This window comes from Gracilinanus agilis, chromosome 5 (genome assembly GCF_016433145.1).
Source record: "Gracilinanus agilis isolate LMUSP501 chromosome 5, AgileGrace, whole genome shotgun sequence".
Lineage (NCBI taxonomy): Eukaryota > Metazoa > Chordata > Mammalia > Didelphimorphia > Didelphidae > Gracilinanus > Gracilinanus agilis.
This window is the reverse complement of record NC_058134.1, coordinates 137,365,574-137,382,910: the sequence shown is the minus strand read 5'-3', so window position 1 is coordinate 137,382,910 and position 17,337 is coordinate 137,365,574. Positions and strand designations below refer to the sequence as shown.

The 17,337-nt window shown below is 36.1% G+C and overlaps 1 protein-coding gene across 1 annotated transcript in view; it reads right to left on the bottom strand.

The window, feature by feature from the left end:
* ASZ1 (ankyrin repeat, SAM and basic leucine zipper domain containing 1) overlaps positions 1-9,621 on the bottom strand; it is a 63,004-nt gene extending 53,383 nt beyond the window's left edge. The window contains exons 1-3 of the mRNA XM_044679488.1: positions 9,520-9,621; positions 8,485-8,584; positions 1,522-1,644 (exon numbers count right to left, since the gene is read on the bottom strand). Of these exons, the coding sequence (XP_044535423.1) occupies positions 1,522-1,644; positions 8,485-8,584; positions 9,520-9,621 (325 nt within the window). The remainder of the gene's footprint in view (positions 1-1,521; positions 1,645-8,484; positions 8,585-9,519) is intronic.
* Positions 9,622-17,337: the final 7,716 nt, after the last annotated feature.

Sequence of the window (17,337 nt, the reverse complement as noted above, 5' to 3'; positions counted from 1 at the left end):
TATTAATTTAAAAATATTGTGGTCCCATTTATAAAATTAACTCAACTCACAAGTCTGTTAGTCACTCTTAACAATTACATTTTAATCAAAATGGAGATAAAGTAATAAATTTAGGAAAGAGACATAAAATATCATCTAGCTAAAATACCCTAAGCTGGTGATGGTGGGCAAACTACAGCCCGCGGGGAGAGATGAGGCCCCCCAAAATGCTTCATCCAGCCTCACGACATTATTCCTAATCTGACGAATACAATGAGTAGGATACAATACAGTGGTTTTTCCAGTAAGACTGTATAGCTGTGAGATCTGGACTAAAAGGAAAGCTGAGCTCAATCAATGTTTTTGAATTGTTGTACTGGAGAAGACTTTTGAGAGTCCCTTGGACAGCAGGGAGTTCAAATCAGTCAATACTTAAAGAAATTAATCCATACTATTCACTAGAAGGCTAAATACTGAAGCTGAAGTTTAAATACCAGCCACATAATGAGAAGACAAGACTCCTTGGAAAAGCCCCAATGTTGGGAAAGATTAAAGGCAAAAGAGAAAGGAAAGGTAGAGGATGAGATAGATAGATAAATGTCACGGAAACAATGAACATGAACTTGGCCAGATTTTGAGAGATAGTGGAAGATAGAAGGGTCTGGTGTGCTATGGTCCATGGGGTCACCCAGAGTTGGACATAACTAAACGACCAAACAACAACAATTCTTTAGTTGGAAGTTAAAACAAAAATTAGATCACTTCAATTTTTATGTTTCTTTCCCCCAAATCCCCTACTGAAAAAATTAAGGCAAAAACAAGGCAGTTCAGGATAATGAACCAAAATGTCAATAAATTATGACAATATATGCAATGTAACCACTCTGGTCCATATTGGTGCTTAATGCTTGTTGCTTAATTGATTTATATCCACTATACTCTATCTCTGAAAAGAAAAGATGTTTTCTTAATTCTTCTTAAGGACCAAACTTGGTCATCATAATTAATATAACATTAATTTTTAGAGGGTTTTTTGGACTACTTTTCTTTCCATTTACATTGGTTAGCTATCATTTATGGTTCTTTTGATTCCTCCTACTTCACTTTGCATCAGTTGATTTAAATCTTCCCATGCTTCAATATATTCTTCATTTTCATCATTTATTATAATGCAATAATATTCATGTTCCACAATTTGTTTAGACATTTCAAAATCAAATGACATCTATTTTTGTTTCCAGCCCTTTGTAGCAACAAAAAGTGCCACTACAAATATTTTTGTGTATGTGATGGCTTTCAATGGGTCAGTGGAAATGGATTTAGTTTTACTTATTTTTAATAAATGAACAAAAAAGTTGGGTTGTAAAATGATCCTTGTTAATAGAAAGTTTCAAATTGTTTATTATTTCAAAATGAATTTTGGTTGGCACTTAAAACACTACTCAGATGAAATTATTTTTTGATAATAGTGTGTTAATTGGTATTCATCCAAATTACATATATTAAGAATAAAATTTATGTGTTAATTCTTAAATATCTTACCCTTATCAAAGCTTGCATTAGCCCCTCTGTCCAACAAGATACGCACCAACTCCACATTAGCAATATTAGCAGCATACATAAGAGGAGTCCATCCAAAATGAAAGTTGGATTCCACATTCATTCCTGTAAACATAAGAATATGCCCTGGAATTAAAAAGAACTTTTAAAAAACCTTCAGAGACTGTGAAATGCACTTCTCTTTTTAGAGAGAAGATTAAAAGGTTCTAGTTCTGCTTTGTCATTATTGTTGTGACTTCAAACAATGTACAAATTTGGGAAGCTTCAATTTCTTACCAGAGAGATGAATTAGATGATATTTAGGGTTCCTATAAGCTCTCGAATTCAAAGGCTCTATCATTATGGCTAAAATATATTTTAACCAAAACACATATGGATTTAAGACATGCGTATTAAGTGAAGGCATATATTTATTATATTACAAGCCCTCTGTGACTAACTTCATGAAGGAGGAGAGAGAATATCTGTTAGACTACTATACAAGAATTCTAAAGGAGTCTATAAAAATATATTTTATAAATTTTATTAGCAAGTAACATGATATGAAAATAATTAAATTATATAAGGAACTTTATAGGATAAAAACACCCAACTTTCAACTTTCCATTATATTATTATTATTCTATTACACACAAAGATACTGGCAAAAGACTGCTAGATTTGACTTTAGAAAACTTGGATTCAAATTCCAATCATTCCTTTGACTAAGCATTTACTTATTTCAATTTTCTGTGCCTCATTTTTCAACTCAAAAGGTCTCTTCCAGCTCTAAATCTATTATCTCATGAAACTGCTGGAGCAAAGTCTCTTCTCTTCTCCACCTTGTGGCTATTCTGCACCCATTCCATCCCCCCAATCCCCTACACTTTATTCTAACCATGTTCAAAGCTACTTGGCCCAAGAATACCAATAGGTGGCTACCAGAAAGCATTTGATCCAACATCTTTCTCCACTACCTCTTTTCTTTTGCTTTGAAGAAGTCATGCTTATACCTGACTTGCTCCTTTCTGCCTTCCTTTCTTTCTATCACACCTTATATCCATGTTATTTCCACTTCAATTATTGGTTATGTTTATGCTTCACCCACTACAAAATACTTTGGTTGAGTGATTTCTCTCATGTGACACCCTCTTCTAGTGATCTGATCTGCAATCTAATTAAGTCTATGCAACTTTTGTACATGACTTTCCATAAATTCTCTAAAGAGAAACCAGTCAACATGCAAGGGATCTTCCAGATAGTTTATACCAAATAGAGTACAATGCAATCCGGTTATCTCTTGCTGCATGATTGGCCTAAAATTCCATTTCCACTTATATATCTAATAACATCTTTTATACCATTTATTTATAGTTCTTTGGTAATATGTCACACTATCTTTGAGAATTTGCACCTGAGCTAGAATTTCTCCCCAATTTTTTTACTTGTTGATCCCCATTAAAGATCTGTTTCAAACAAAATTGCTTAACTGGACTCAGATAGCCAAATGTTCTATGTGCTTGTAATCAAAAAGATCCTACATAAAGCTACCAGTTTCTGGGAACAACAAGCACTCCTATGGAGTAGGACACCTAAAATCCTGAGGACTTTTGGGCATCAATATTATTTTTGTAGCTAAACCCATAGGGCCACCTGACTTTTCTATTCACACTGTAGCAGAACTCTTCTGCCTATACTATCTTCTTTAATTTTAGTCTAGGTTCATTGAAAATAAGGACTGTCTTATTTTTCTAATCCCTAGCACTTAGCACAGCATTTTTCCTTAGGTAAGTACTTAAATGGTTTTTTTTTTATTAAATATGCTTATTAAAACAAAACTAGTTTTTCCAAGAAATACCTAAATATTTTAGAAGAAAATTGAAAATATTACACAGTCAGTTATGATACAGGCATATATATGCAGCTCTCCCCAACTTCCTAGAGCAGTAATGGTGAATCTTTTAGAGATGGAGTGCCAGGCCCACCCTTACACCACCCCCAGAACAACTGTCAAGCTCCCATCAGGCTGCTGGGTGGAGGGGTGGGTGAAATGAAGAATGTCCTCAGTGAGTATAGAGAGGGGGAAGGGAGTGGCCTGAGGGCTCTGCTCCCCTCTAGCTCTGTAGCTTGTGAGCAGCCCACCCCATCCTCTGTCATCTCCCACTGGGCTGCTGGGCAGAGGAGTGAGGAATGTGAAAAAATGTCATCAGATGTGATGGAGATGGGGAGGAGAGCAGTTCTGCCCAAGTCTTTCTGCCTTAATAGTAACAAACTGGGGAGTTGGAGGGGAGGGTGGCTGTGTGCCCACAGAAAGAGTTCTGTGTGTCATCTTTGGCACCCATTCCATAGATTCACCATCACTGTCCTAGAGAGTCTTAACACAGAATTATGTAGAAGTTAGCATTTGTAATAGCAGAGAGTCAGGTTTATTCCCACAATCAAAAATTCATTTTCAGTATTGCTTTTCCCCCAATTATATTATAAGCTCCCTGTGGATAGGAACTATCTTCCTTTTTTTGGTATTTGTATCTCTAGGGCTTAGCACAGTGCCCAGAACACAGTATTTAATAAATGCTTACTGACTACTGACCCTTGGACACTCCTTGTGTGGTTCTGACAGGTCTAACTGCTTCCTTTTTAGATAACTGGGGGCCTAATAGCCAGAGCAAATTCAACAAGCATTTATCCATCTACTATATCTATTATATGTATATCTATATACACATACATAAACACATATATATTATGTGAACATTAATATGTGTATATTCATAATGAATGTGTATGTACATTCAAAACACATTTAAAGAGACAGATATACAAACCTATACTTGAGTTCAAACACTCAATGGCATAAATATGAGATAGTGGAAATGTGGTTAGAAAATTCATATAAAAATAATTTGAGAAATTTACTGGGCTCAATATGAATATAAACTAATAATAGCATGACAAAATTCAAAAAAAGGATAGAATATCAGTTTATTAACAAAAGCATACTATTCTGAATAACAGTCATGACTGTCCTGTTTTACCTATAATCTAGGCACTGGGCATGTAATTTCATTGGTATAAAGATAAAGAAAACTCTTCCTACTAACACAAATTAGCATCCTCTCTGTAATCTGTAGTCCCACTGAGTTCTCCATGTGGGTCACATTTGGCCCATAAATAGAAGAGGTAAGACTTAAACCAGATTCTCTATGAACTATGCTATTCTGGCTCTCTGTTTGACCAGGTCAATAAATCTTCAATACCACTTATCTGGTCTGCTATAGATCCTATATCTGGCATAGTAAAGTTTATACATTTTTCAACTGAGTATCAGATTCAAAAAATAAATGGAAGCACATGCATTCTTTACCTGAATTATATGTAATACACTTTTAAAAACCATTATTGCTAGTTTAGTATATTTACAGTTACACATACATACAAATATAGCCTATTTATTTACTCTTACATTTGGAAAAGATGGCCCACTACTTTATGTTTCTATTTCCAACTGGCCAGTCTAGTGTAAGATCTTACAGTTGACTAATAATAGATTGGTATGCCATCATTCAAATAAAATTTCACAAAGTAATGATACAAAAACCAATATTCTTCCAATAGGAAAAAAATGCAAGATGCTGAAAAATTAATTATGTCAACTCCCAAGTGCCAACCTTTGTTCTTCATTTCACATCTAATCACTGTAATAATCTTCAGGTTAGTCTACCTGAAATCTATTCTTAATCTCCCCATTCCATCTTGAACATTGCTACCTAACTCTAAACTCTGGGACTGACAGTAGAGATGGAAGGACTGGACCCCAAGATGAATAAGGGAGCTTCACTAATGATCTTGAGATTCCAATAAAAACAAACGTCTATCTTTTTAACATCAAAATTCTCCTAGTACTGCTATCTGGCTGAAATGATTTCTAAAGAATTGAAATTGAATATCAACAAAGAGAAATAGAAGTGAATAGCAGATAGGAGAAGGTTGTGACATAATCAAGGAGGTACACCTAAGAACAAGAGTAAAAGATATCATCTGGCAATTATTTGGTAAGAAAAGATGAGCTAGTCACATAGTAAGGAGGAATCACAGATGGACAGGCATTTTTCTAGTTCATTCCTCCTGTTGTCAGAAGAAAAGTCTGCTTCCAGAAAATGGAGCAGATTCCTGTGAGAAGCTTATGGGAAGACATAGACAAGAGCTGAACAGATCAAGCAAGCAGAAATGCATTTTATCCACTGTTGGCATGAATATCTCAATTGATGGGCTCAAAAATCCATCTGAATATGTCAATTTCCTCAAAAACAAACAACCTTCCCCTCCCCACCATAATCCACCAGTTTGAGGACAAGCTTTTCATCCTGGTATTCAGGGCCCTCTATTATGGCCCCACCCTGGCTATCTACATGTGATTTATAATCAGTCCTCGGCATAGCAAATATAACAATATAATATTGGATAAAAACAGCATGAATGATATAGCTATTAAGTGCTATGGAAATTGACCAGGATTCATTAGAGGTCTGAAAAAGGGGAGGGTATAAATTGAAGCAGCAAGGTGTCAGGGAAACTCTGAATTCAAATCTGGCCTCAGAAACTAGCTGTATGACCTTGGGCAAGTCATTTAACCCTCCTGTTTGCCTCAGTTCTTCATCTGTAAAATGAATTGGAGAAGGAAATGGCAAACTACTCCAGGAACTTTGCAAGAAAACCCCAAATGTGGTCATGAAGAATCGAACAGTACTGAAAAACAACTGAATGATAACAACAGGGATATGAGCTATATTTATAGACAGATCTAAATGTCCATTTCTAAGGAAGAAGAAAGTTGAGTTGGATTTAAAATGTCTAAGGTTTATCTGATACTTTTATTGGGAGATAATGCAAAAAAAGTTGTTGTTTTTTTTAAACCCTTGCCTTCCATCTTAGAATTAATACTGTGTGTGAACAAAGATCATGGCAATAGAGAAAAATAGATGAACCTCAGAAATAATTGATAGGACTTGACTAAGACAATGTAGCACTAAGCTTGAAGTAAAAAGTTGGACCTTCATCACAATTCTGACACTTAATAGCTGTGTGACCATGGGCAAATCACCTCACCTTGTTGAGCTTCTCTTTTGTCACAATACTGTGTATTGGTTCCAAGGCAGAAGAATAGTAAAGGCTAGGCAATGGGGGTTAAGTGACTTGCCCAGGATCACACAGCTAGGAAGCCTCTCTGAGGCAGGATTTGAACCTACGACCTCCCATCTCTAGACCTGGCTCTCAATCCACTGAGTCACCCAGCTGACCCCACAAGGAGTTTTAAATGTAAACCAATGCTTGTTTATTGGTCTCAAATTTTTTATGCTCAGAGGCTATGATCATCAATCACTTCCAATCTTCAGCAGTCAAATAAGAAAGCATGGACGACAAGAACTGTTTTTGAAGACTAGTTTTCACATTTTTTTAGTCCACATGTTGAAAAACATTACAAGGACAACAATATCACATTTAAAGCATTGCTGATTTTAAATTATGCCCTTCAATATCAAACTATACTTGATTCTTTGCTAACAACTGCTGAGAGGTTACCAATGACTAATCTACCCTAAGTTACAAGTATGACCCATCAGAAGATTAGATCCCTAAACACCCAATCAAAATTAAGCTTTAAAATATATATTAACTTCTTGAAACCCTTTAAAAATGGCCCCAAATCTAGACAAAAGGCCTTGAGCAATATTTACTAATGACAATTTTAGTTATACCTTCTATTACACTAAATACATGCCCCTGATATCTAAAACTTGTTTTGAGGTGTCATGTGCATGCATAAAATCATTATCTACTGTTTCATCTATCAAAAAACATTAAAATTAAAACAATAATTTCACATTTCTTGATTTTATATCCTTGCTATTAGAGGCTACTAGTAGTACCAGTGACAAATTATAACCTGGATCTTTCTATTTTGTCTCATTTTAGGTGAAAACATTATATTTAGTGGGTGAGAAATACTCAAGTGAAACCCCAAGGTGTAAAGAAAAATTTCTACCTTGATGTCTGTTGTTGCTATTGTAAACAAAATTATTGGTATGGAATTTTTTTTAAAGTTTGAGAACGTATCTTACAAATTTTTGGAGACATGGATAAAGCTTTCTACACTTACCAGCATATGTATGAAGAAAAGATAGTTCAGTCTACGCTGCTAAAATATTTAAAAATGATAACGATCTTTTTATCATATCATCAATGTAGACTTTTCTTTAGGTATACTGTTCAGTAATTTAAAAAATTTGGCTCTTTATAACCACTCTTACTTTGTAATAAATTTAAATCAGAAATACATTTTTCTTAGCCTTTGATATTATGTTACATTAATAAAACAAAACTTAAAAAATGTTTGTTGCATATTTTCATTGGACTGAAATCAATTACTCTTTTTTACATACAATTATAAGTTTCAAATACGATTTGGAATGTCAGGATTTATTTGAACTAACTGGGATCTAACTATACAAAGGGAATAGAATATACTGAGAAAGAAAGACATTATAGCTAGGAGGCATCTTGGAATAGGTGGGATATGAAGTAGAGATCTTGAAAGGAAAATAAGATGGAGGTCTATCTATGTCAGGAGGATGAACATTTCTGAATAAAGTCAGTGCAAAGGAACCAAGAAAGAAGGCGAGTTGAAGAAAACACTGCTTAACTTAATAGGTAGCAATACTTTTATTTTCAACATTAGATATGTGTGCATTTATATATTCAGAAACCACTGATCAGAAATCTTTAATGTGAAAAGATTATGCAAAAGAAAAAAAATTAAGAAGAGCCAATGAAACAAATCCCTCTGCAATCAGGTTCACATCAACACTTTATAGAAAGGTATTTTACATTACAAAAAATCTTGAAATCTTTTGACTTGCCACAATTTTGTAAGAAAAATTTAATTTGATGCCATAGCATTTTTCTCACCAGAATTAAGAAGTTCTTCAACCAGTGAAGTATCTCCTGAAGTCAAAGCTTTTTTAAAGGTTTCATCTTTTTCTTCAGTTACTGATGACCCTTTCATTGTCTAAAGAAGAAGAAAAAGAATCACACATTTTTAAGAGTTGGAAATGACCATGAGCAGCCATCCAGTTCAATCTCTAAACAACAAAAAAATACATAAAACATGGTTCTTACTCATCTTTCCATTTTGTGCAGAATAGGGGCACAATAAAGATCCTGTTTAGTTTGAGACTTTTCACAAATAAAAAGGAAATATTTTATCACATTTTATTACAAAAATATCATGAATGATGAAAAAAAAATTTTAAACCCTTACCTTCCCTCTTGGAGTCAATACTGTGTATTGGTTCCAAGGTAGAAGAGTGGTATGGGTAGGCAATGCGAGTTAAGTGACTTGCCCAGGGTCACACAGCTGGGAAGTGTCTGAAGACAAATTTGAACCTAGGACCCCCCCCCCCCAATCTCTAGGCCTGGCTCTCAATCCACTGAGTTACCCAGCTGCCCCCAATGATAAATTTTTCATCACAAACTTTTTTAATTACAAAAGGCGAATCCTTACCTGAGTTATAATGGTCAAGATGAAAAGAAAGTTCTTAGAACTAGCAAAATTAAATAACGCTATGCTCAGGCATTCAGTAACAATTCATAGTAAACAGAGCTAAATCCTCCTATCCATACAAGTTGAGAGGAGAGAGAAGAGAGTGGCACTTTTTCTCATATCCAACATCAACAAAAAGGCATGGGGAGCATTTCTAAAAGCACATAACCAAAGCCACATTTTATCCGAACCAAGCACTGGCACAACAGGTGAGGCCCCAAATGTGTTTTTGTTCCCGATCACGGGGGTGGGCAGCACTAGGGCACTGGTTTCCCAAGACCTCGGGCCCGCGTTGGGCTTGGGCCGGGGCTAAACTTCGCCCCTGGCCCGGGCATGGTTGGGGCAGGGGGACAGAACAGCACGTCTGCAGGGAAAACAAAACTTGGGGCCTTTCTCTCTACCTGAGGCGCCCGATCCATGTACCCTATATCCCAGTAGTCTTCTTCGCTGTCGCTGCTCTCTCCTCCACCTGCCACAACCAGGGAACCCAGAGAACCCGCCATCTTTGGCCAAGCCCGCCTGACTTCCAAAGCGGACGCCTATCTGGGACCGCCTCTCCAGCCCAACACAGCCGCACCTGCGCAATGGAGGGGCGCGTGGAGAAAGACTGGGTGGGCGAGGAAGGGAGGCGCCAGCAGCTCGAGCGTGCGTGCGTGCTTTCTACATCTCCATCTCCTCACCCCCTGCAGCATCCGGGCAAGGAGCCTGTCTTCCTGTGCCTAATTGACGTGTGAAGTTTCCTTTGGAGGGGAAGTGGTTTAACCATCTTACCTAGCAACAGTTCACCTTCTCATCATGGAACTTTCGAGCTAGGTCGGCTGTTGTCTAGGCGAGCAGCCCCCTTGTTTTTCAGAGTGCGGGGAAAATGTTTTGCACGAAGTCTCAGAGATGGTATTAATCAAATAGCAGCTACAGAATTTGAACCATTTTCTTCTTGACTACAAAGTCATGGTTCTTTCTATAGTCATTTAAATTACTCTATTTAATTTAGTAATAACTAACATAATTATATAGCACAATGTTCCTGACACTGTTAAGTACTTCACAATTATTCTCATTTGATCCTCAAAATAACTCTTGGAAGTAGTAATAATAAAAATAGCCAACAATTACACAGTGCTTACTGTATATCAAGCTTTATGCCAAGAACTTTACATTTATTATCTTATTTCATCTTCACAACAACCCCAGGAAGTAATAGCTAATATTTTTATTGCAATTACTATACACCTGGCTGAGTTAAAGACTTTACCACTTGATAATATTTCATTTGATCCTTACAACAACCCTGGGAGATAGCTGCTATTGCTATTTTACAAATGAGGAAACTAAGGCAAACGAGTCCCATGGCTAAGAAGTCTTCAGCTGAATTTGAACGCAGATTTTCCAGACCCTAGGCTCAGTGCTCTATCCAGTGTACCAACTGGAAGGAAGGAATTTAATCATTTATTTATTAATGTACTTTAGTAGTGGAAAGCATTGTACCAAGAGCTGGAAGAAAAAAGCAAGACAGTTCCTCTCCTCAAGTAACACACTCTAAAAAGGAGAAATAATAGTTGATTCTCATTATGGCTAGGTTCCAATTAGTGGAATAGTAAAATAGTGGCATTATTACCTGCTTATTTATATTGCACTAGAATCAATCACCATATTTATACATAATATAAATCATATATATTATTTTATTAATACACAACCCAATATTATTATATTATGTATATTTTAAAATTTATTTTAATAAATATCACATAAGTTTTCCAAAGTTATATATTCCATATTGTCTCCCTTCCTTCTACTCTATCCCCCTCCCAGAACTGACAAGCAATTGGATCTCCAATATACATATTTTATCAGGCAAAAAAATAATTCTATATTATTCATTTTTTGCAAGTGAATAATCTTATGAAACAAAAACTTCAAAACATATACCCAAATAAACAAGTGATAAATCATATGGGGTTTTTTTGCCTGCATTTCTACTCCAACAGTTGTTTCTCTGGAGGTGGATAGCATTCTTTTTCATAAGTCCCTCAGAATTGTCCTGGATCATTGTATTGTTGTTAGTAGCAAAGTCCATCACATTTGATCTGTTCCAAAATATTGCAGTTACTGCACATAACGTTCTTTTGGTTCCTCTTATTTCACTCTGCATCAGTTCAGTAGGTCTCTCTAGCTCTTTCTTAAATAATCTGTTCATCATTCCTTATAGCACAATAGTATTTTATCATCTTCATATACCACAATTTGTTCATCCATTCCCCAATTGAGGGACATCTCTTTAGTCTCCAATTCTTTGCCACCACAAAAAGGGTCACTATATATATTTTTGTACTGTAAGATTAAAAATTAATATCCAAATACTCCAAGTATTATATTTTTATAAGAATTTATTAATAATAACTTGAATAAAAGGATAGTGATAGCCTGAGCAAAAAGGAGGATCCAGACTGGAGGGTGGGGGTGGGGGGGCGGCGTGGGAAGAAGCAAGAGCAAGCAGGAGAGCATGGGAAGCAGAGTGTGAAGCCGGGGTCACACACAACTTCATCAATACAGCATAAGGGCACAACTTGGGGAAGAAAAAGGAAAGGGATGCTGGGTAATGTAGTTCAAGGATACAAAATTCCAATTACAAAGTAGAAACAGGTCCTTTCCCATTTAAAGAAAAAAATCTCTTTGGGATACAGACCTAGTAGTGTTATTACAGGATCAAACAATCATTTATTGATTGTTAAAACTAGAAGAAGCATTTCCCTTTATGAATAAATGAAAAGGCTAAGTTATTAGACACAAATCAATCAACAGACATTTATTAAGCACTTATTCTGTAACAAATACTTGCTGGGATACATTCTTTTATAGCCCTTTGGGCATAATTCCAAATTGCCCTCCAGAATAGTTGGATCAATTCACAACTCCACCAGCAATGCATTAGTGTCCCAATTTTGCCACATTCCCTCCAACATTTATCATTTTTTTTTATTGTCATATTGGCCATTTCTGATAGGTGTGAGGTGGTACCTAACAATTATTTTAATTTACATTTTTCAAATTAAGAGGGATTTAGAACATTTTTTAATATGATTACTATTGGCTTTGATTTCTTCTTCTGAAAATTACTTGTTCATATCCTTTGACCATTTATTAATTGGGGAATGACTTAGATTCTTATAAACTTGACTTAGTTCTTTATATGTTTGAGAAAAAAGATCTTTATCAGATAAATTTGTTATAAATTTTTCTCCCAGTTTGTGGTTTCTCTTTGAATCTCGGTTGCATTGGTTTTGTTTGTACAAAACTTTTAAATTTAATATAATCAAAATTATTCACTTTACAACTTGCAATGTTCTCTGTCTCTTGTTTGGTCATAAATTCTTCCCATAGATCTGACAAGTAAACTATTCTATGTTCTCCTAATTTACTTAAAATATCACTCTTTATGTTTAAATAATATACCCATTTTGACCTTATCTTGGTATATGGTATGAGATATTGGTCCACATGTAATTTCTGCCATGCTGTTTGCCAATTTTCCCAGCAGTTTTTGTCAAATAGTGACTTTTTATCCCCCCAAGCTAGGATCTTTGGGTTTATCAACCACTAAATTGCTGAGGTCATTTACCCCTCATCTATTCCATTGATCCACACTTCTATTTCACTTTATTTGTCATTTTTTTGCTTTGTCTTAATTTATGCTGTTGGGTAAATAGTTCTTTTGTTTTTTCAAGGAATAAGGATAAAAGGGCATCTAGTGAGAATAGAGTAGTGGTAGGTATGGAGAATGAACTATGGAAACTAGGAATGTGGACTCAGATAACATCTTCCTAAAGCTATTTGTGTTCCAGAGACCTCTCCAAATACATTTATTGATTGTTAAAACTAGAAGAAGCATTTCCCTTTATGAATAAATGAAAAGGCTAAGTTATTAGACACAAATCAATCAACAGACATTTATTAAGCACTTATTCTGTAACAAATACTTGCTGGGATACAAAAACAACATAAAACAATCTGTCACTGTATTCAAGGACTTCATATTCTATGAATGAAGACATAGGAATAAATAAGTATGTACAGTCTGTACAAAATAAATACAAGGTGAATTAATAGGGGAAAGTGACTGTGGAGTCTCAGGAAAGGTGTAAAATGTGCTTTTTTGAGCAGCTTGCAAGGAAAAAAAAAGATTCTTAGAATCAGAGGATTGAGTTCTATCTTTGGCTTTCATCTTATCTCTCCATGGCAATATCACTCGCTACCATGTAACTAAAAAAATCTCTCTCTCTCTAGCCTACAGTCTCCTGATTTCCAGAGCTGCATATCCAGAATAACTCTCTATCGAGATGTTCTACCAACGCCACATACTCTTATCCAAAACAGCTTTCTCCTCCAAAACTACTGTAATCTGTCATGCTTATTTTTTTAACTGTCTCAATTTTGTATTTTCATCTTAAGTATTTAGTACACTGCTTGACAAATAGGATGGGTTTGATTAACAACAATTAAAAAATATTTAATAAATGTCTGTTGTGTGCTAGGTACATGTGATTGGCCCTGGGGTTACAAGTACAGTCTATAGTCTAATTGGAAAGGCAACATTTTATGTGTGTGTGTGTGTGTGTGTCTGTGTCCGTGTCTGTGTAGTGTGTTTGTTTTTGGTTTTGTTTTGGAAAATTTTATTTATTAATTTAATTAATTTAGATTATTTTTCCATGGTTACAACATTCATGTTCTTTCCCTCCCCTCCCCTTTTCCCCCCTCACAATTCCACTGGGTTTTACATGTGTCAAGACCTATTTCCATATTATTGATATTTGTACTAGGGTGATCACTTAGAGTCTATATCTCCAATCATATCCCCATTGTCCCATGTGATCAAGCAGTTGTTTTTCTTCTGTGTTTCTGCTCCCACAGTTCTTCCTCTGAATGTAGTTAGCATTTCTCATAATTTCCTCAGGATTGTCCTGAGTCATTGCATAGCTGATAGTAGAAAAGTCCATTACATTCGACTGTACCACAATGTACCCATCTTTGTGTACAACTTTCTCCTGGTTCTGCTCCTTTCACTCTGCATCAATTCCTGGAGACTGGTCCAGTTCACATGGAATTCCTCCAGTTCATTATTCCTTTGAGCACAATAGTATTCCATCACCAACAGATACCACAATATGTTCAGCCATTCCCCAATTGAAGGACACCCCCTCATTTTCCAATGTTTTGCTACCACAAAGAGCATGGCTATAAATATTTTTGTACTAGTCTTTTTCCCTATGATCTCTTTGGGGTACAAACCCAGCAGTGGTATGACTGGATCAAAGGGCAGGCAGTCTTTTAATGCCTTTTGGGAATATATCCAAATTGCCATCCAGAATGGTTGGATCAATTCACAACTCCGCAAGCAATGCATTAACGTCCCAATTTTGCCACATCCCCTCCAACATTTATCACTTTCTTTTGTGTCATGTTAGCCAATCTGCTAGGTGTGAGGTGATACCTCAGAGTTGTTTTGATTTGCATTTCTCTAATTATAAGAGATTTAGAACACTTTCTCATATGCTTATTGATAGTTTTGATTTCTTTATCTGAAAATTGCCTATTCATGTCCCTTACCCATTTATCAGTTGGGGAATGGCTTGATTTTTTTGTACAATTGATTTAGCTCCTTGTATATTTGAGTAATTAGACCTTTGGCAGAGATTTTTGTTATAAAGATTTTTTCCCCATTTTGTTGCTTCCCTTTTAATTTTGACTGCATTGGTTTTGTTTGTACAAAAACTTTTAAATATAATGAAAATTCTTAATTTTACATTTTGTAATTTTTTATAACTTTTGCTTGGTCTTAAAATCTTTTCTTTCTGTAACATGGAAAATGGCAGGGTGGAATTCCTGCAAGATACAGGGTCAAGAGTTCCGGGTTAAGATGGTGGCAGAGTAAAAAGCAGCTCTTAACCTCTCCTGACCGAAACACACAAGACTCCTCAAGGGGACATAAAAACAAGTCCAGACGAACGGAGGAGACTTGTAAAGGAACCTCTGGCAGAGGATCAAGCAAGGGGGTCCACCAGGGGGCTTGACATTGGAAAAAACCAGAACTCAGAAGTCAGGAGCCAAAAGACCGCGGACAGACCCTGAGCGCGAGGATAAAGCTGAGAAGCTGCTGGGCTAATGATGGCTACCCAGACTCAGGAAGCTCAGAAGAGAAAGATTAACAACAAGAAAAAGAAGTCTTTAACACTCGACAACTTTTACACAGAGAAAATCCAGACAACCGAGCAAACAGAGGAGGAGAACAAACAAGCATCCGGACCCTCCTCAAATAAGGAAAACTCTTCACAAGCTATGGAAGAGTTCAAAACTGAGATTCTGAGGAAGATGGAAGAGATCTGGCAAGAAAACAACAGTTTAAAAGGTAGAATCTTGCAATTGGAAAGTGAGGCTCAGAAATCAAATGAACTGATAAGCAAATTGAACCAGATTGAAAAAGAAAACCAAAAGATCATAGCTGAAAACCAGTCCCTAAAGGCTAGAATTGAGCAATTAGAAGCTAATGATCTCTCAAGGCAACAAGAACAAATAAAACAAAGTCAAAAGACTGAAAAAATAGAAGGAAATATGAAATATCTCAATGAGAGAGTGACAGACCAAGAAAACCGGTCTAGGAGAGACAACTTGAGAATCATTGGTCTTCCAAAAAAACCAGAAATTAATAGAAACCTGGACTCCATACTAAAAGAAATTATTCAGCAAAATTGCCCTGAAGTCCTACAACAAGAGGGCAATATAGACATTGAAAGGATTCATAGAACACCCACTACATTCAACCCAGATAAGAAAACGGCCAGAAATATAATTGCCAAATTCAAGACCTTACAAGAGAAAGAAAAAATCTTACAAGAAGCCAGAGAGAGACAATTCAAATATCAAGGAGCACCAATCAGGATCACACAGGATCTGGCAGCCTCCACACTAAAAGATCGCAAGGCCTGGAATACAATATTCAGAAAGGCAAGAGAGCTGGGCCTGCAACCACGGATCAACTACCCATCAAAATTGACTATATATTTCCAGGGGAAAGTATGGGCATTCAACAAAATTGAAGAATTCCAAGTATTTGCACAGAAAAGACCAGGGCTAAATGGAAAGTTTGATATCCAACCACAAAAATCGAGAGAAACATGAAAAGGTAAATAAGAAACAGAGGGGAAAGAAAGAAAACTTATAATTTTTAAATTTGCCTTTTTTAAGGGCCTCAGTAAGATCTAATTATCTGTATTCCTATGTAGAGAAATGTTATGTATAATTCTCTGTAGTGAACTCTATTCACTATTATAGTAATCAGAAGAATAATTCACAGGGTGAGGGTGGAACACTAAATAATCTAAGATGACATGGGGGATGGGAAAGAGGGGGTGAATAGCAGGGGACACCAAGAGAAACTTGAGTGAATAAGAAAAATAGGATATTCTATTACACACAAAGAGGGCATGGGAAGGAGAGGGGACAAATACTATTATAAGAAGGAGAGGAAGAGAGCATTAAGAGGTAATAATCAGACCTTACTCTCAGTGTAATCAACCCGGAGAGGGAAGAGTAGCTATACTATCCATTGGGATATAAAACTCTTATCTAGCCCTTCTGAGAAAGTCAAAAGGGATAAACCAAGAGGAGCAGGGGAGTGGGGAGGTCAAAAAAAGGGAGGGGGGAGGTCAAAAAAAGGGAGGGGAGAAGAAGGGGGAAGGAATTCATTAGGTCTTTAAAAACAAAAAGAGGTGAAAAATAAGGGAGTGGGTAGAAAGGGAAGTTAGTCAAGGGAGGGGATAAGGGATAGGGTCTTAATAGCAAACCACTGGTTTTAAAGGAAATAGTTTAAGGAGAAGCAGTAGGAATAGGGGAGGAAACGAAAATGTCAGCAAATGCACAACTGATGATTATAACTCTGAATGTGAATGGGATGAACTCGCTCATAAAATGGAAGCAAATAGCAGAGTGGATTAGAAACCAAAATCCCAGCATATGTTGTCTACAAGAAACACATATGAGGCGGGTGGACATACACAAGTTTAAGGTTCAGGGTTTGAGCAAAATCTTTTGGGCGTCAAATGAGAAAAAGAAGGCAGGAGTGGCTATTATGATTTCTGACAAAGCCAAAGTAAAAATAGATATGATTAAAAAAGAAAGGGAAGGTCATTACATCCTGATTAAAGGCAGTATAAACAATGAGGAAA